The 1,348-nt window shown below is 60.2% G+C and overlaps 1 protein-coding gene across 1 annotated transcript in view; it reads right to left on the bottom strand.

Moving 5' to 3' along the window:
• The window catches only part of EFNB2 (ephrin B2), a 44,545-nt gene extending 44,255 nt beyond the window's left edge, over positions 1-290 (bottom strand). Inside the window, exon 1 of the mRNA XM_026066812.1 lies at positions 163-290. Within this exon, the coding sequence (XP_025922597.1) occupies positions 163-290 (128 nt within the window). The remainder of the gene's footprint in view (positions 1-162) is intronic.
• Between the last annotated feature and the right edge of the window lie 1,058 nt (positions 291-1,348).

Genomic DNA, 1,348 nt, shown 5'->3' with positions numbered 1-1,348 from the left:
GGCTGCTGCCCGTCGCCAGCTCTGTGGCTCCCGGGCCGCCGCGGAGGCTGCGGCACCGCCGCCCCCGCGCACCGCCGCCGAGGACAGCGCCGGCGAGGCCGGGAGGGCAAGGGAGGCGTGGGGCGGTGGGGTAAGGCAGGCAGAAACAGGATGCAAACTTACTTGGGGTTCGAGGAATTCCAATATATCGGGTCTAAAACTATCGATCGCGCCATTGCAGTTCTGCATAAAACCATCAAAACTCCCCAACAGTACTTCCAAAAGGAGGCGTCTCGCCTCCGCGCTGCCATGGTCGAAAGCGGCACCAAGTCCCTTCCCAAAGCCTCGCCAACTCCTCCGTGCGATTCCCCCTGTACCTGAACAGCAACAGCAGGGTGGGTGCCCGGTATCCCCAACAACCGGAGCGATGTATACAGAGGGAAAAAAAGAAAAAGAAATCACACGCGAAGGGTCGACGATGGCACTCGGCGAGAGCTGCAAGCAGATCTACTGAGTCATATATGCCACTCGCATGTAGAAAATTCTCCTGCGAGGTAAGATCCAAGCTACCTCCGAAGTAACAACAACAGTAACAAAAAATGCAAATGCCTCAGTCCTTTCTCTTATTCGGGGTCTCCCGGCTGCCTTGGAAGATGCCACTCAAATTGCCAACTCCATTTGGATCCAGTGCGCCATACACATTCACAGTGTCTAAGGTTCGCATGCGAAGGAGTAAAAAAATAAGAAGAAACGGAATTGGGAGAAATGAAGGGGGTGGGAGAAAGGGAAACAGCCCCGGCAAGGAGGCTCCTCCTGTGTGTCTCTTATTGCTCTCGCCGCTCCCGGCGGTTTGCAATCCGCACCGACACCAGCCCGGGCTGCTTCGGGGAGCTCGGACGCACCCGCGAGTCTATAAATCCACTCCGAGAGTCAGCGCCCCAAGTCCCTGGAAGGCGCATCCGCAGGGCTCCGGCTCCCCGCGGAGGGGGCAGAGACCGCCCAAGGGGGCAGAGAGAGAAGAAGAGGTGGAAAATATTAATTAATAATAAAAAAAAGAAGAAGAAGAAGGGGAGAGGGGGTGTCGTAGCTTTCTCCTTTATCTCTCTTCCCCGGCGAGATCCGCAGTGCGTGCGGCGCGGCGAGACGCAGCGGGAGGAAAGCCGGGCACCGCGCCTTGCGCCGCCGCGGAGGAGGACGAGGATGAGGGTGAGCGGCGCCAGCCGCGGCCGTGCCCGCCGCAGCGCCTTCAGCCCGTGCTGCTGCTCCCGCTGCCGCCGCTGCTACTGCTGCTGCTGCTGCTGCGGCCGCTGCGGCGAGTCCCCGGCGCAGGAGCGCGGCCGGCAGCAGCGCGTCGCCGTAGCCATATAAG

This window comes from Apteryx rowi, unplaced genomic scaffold (genome assembly GCF_003343035.1).
Source record: "Apteryx rowi isolate R43461 unplaced genomic scaffold, aptRow1 scaffold_249, whole genome shotgun sequence".
In the NCBI taxonomy this organism is placed as follows: Eukaryota; Metazoa; Chordata; class Aves; order Apterygiformes; family Apterygidae; genus Apteryx; species Apteryx rowi.
This window is presented reverse-complemented; position numbering and strand designations above follow the sequence as displayed.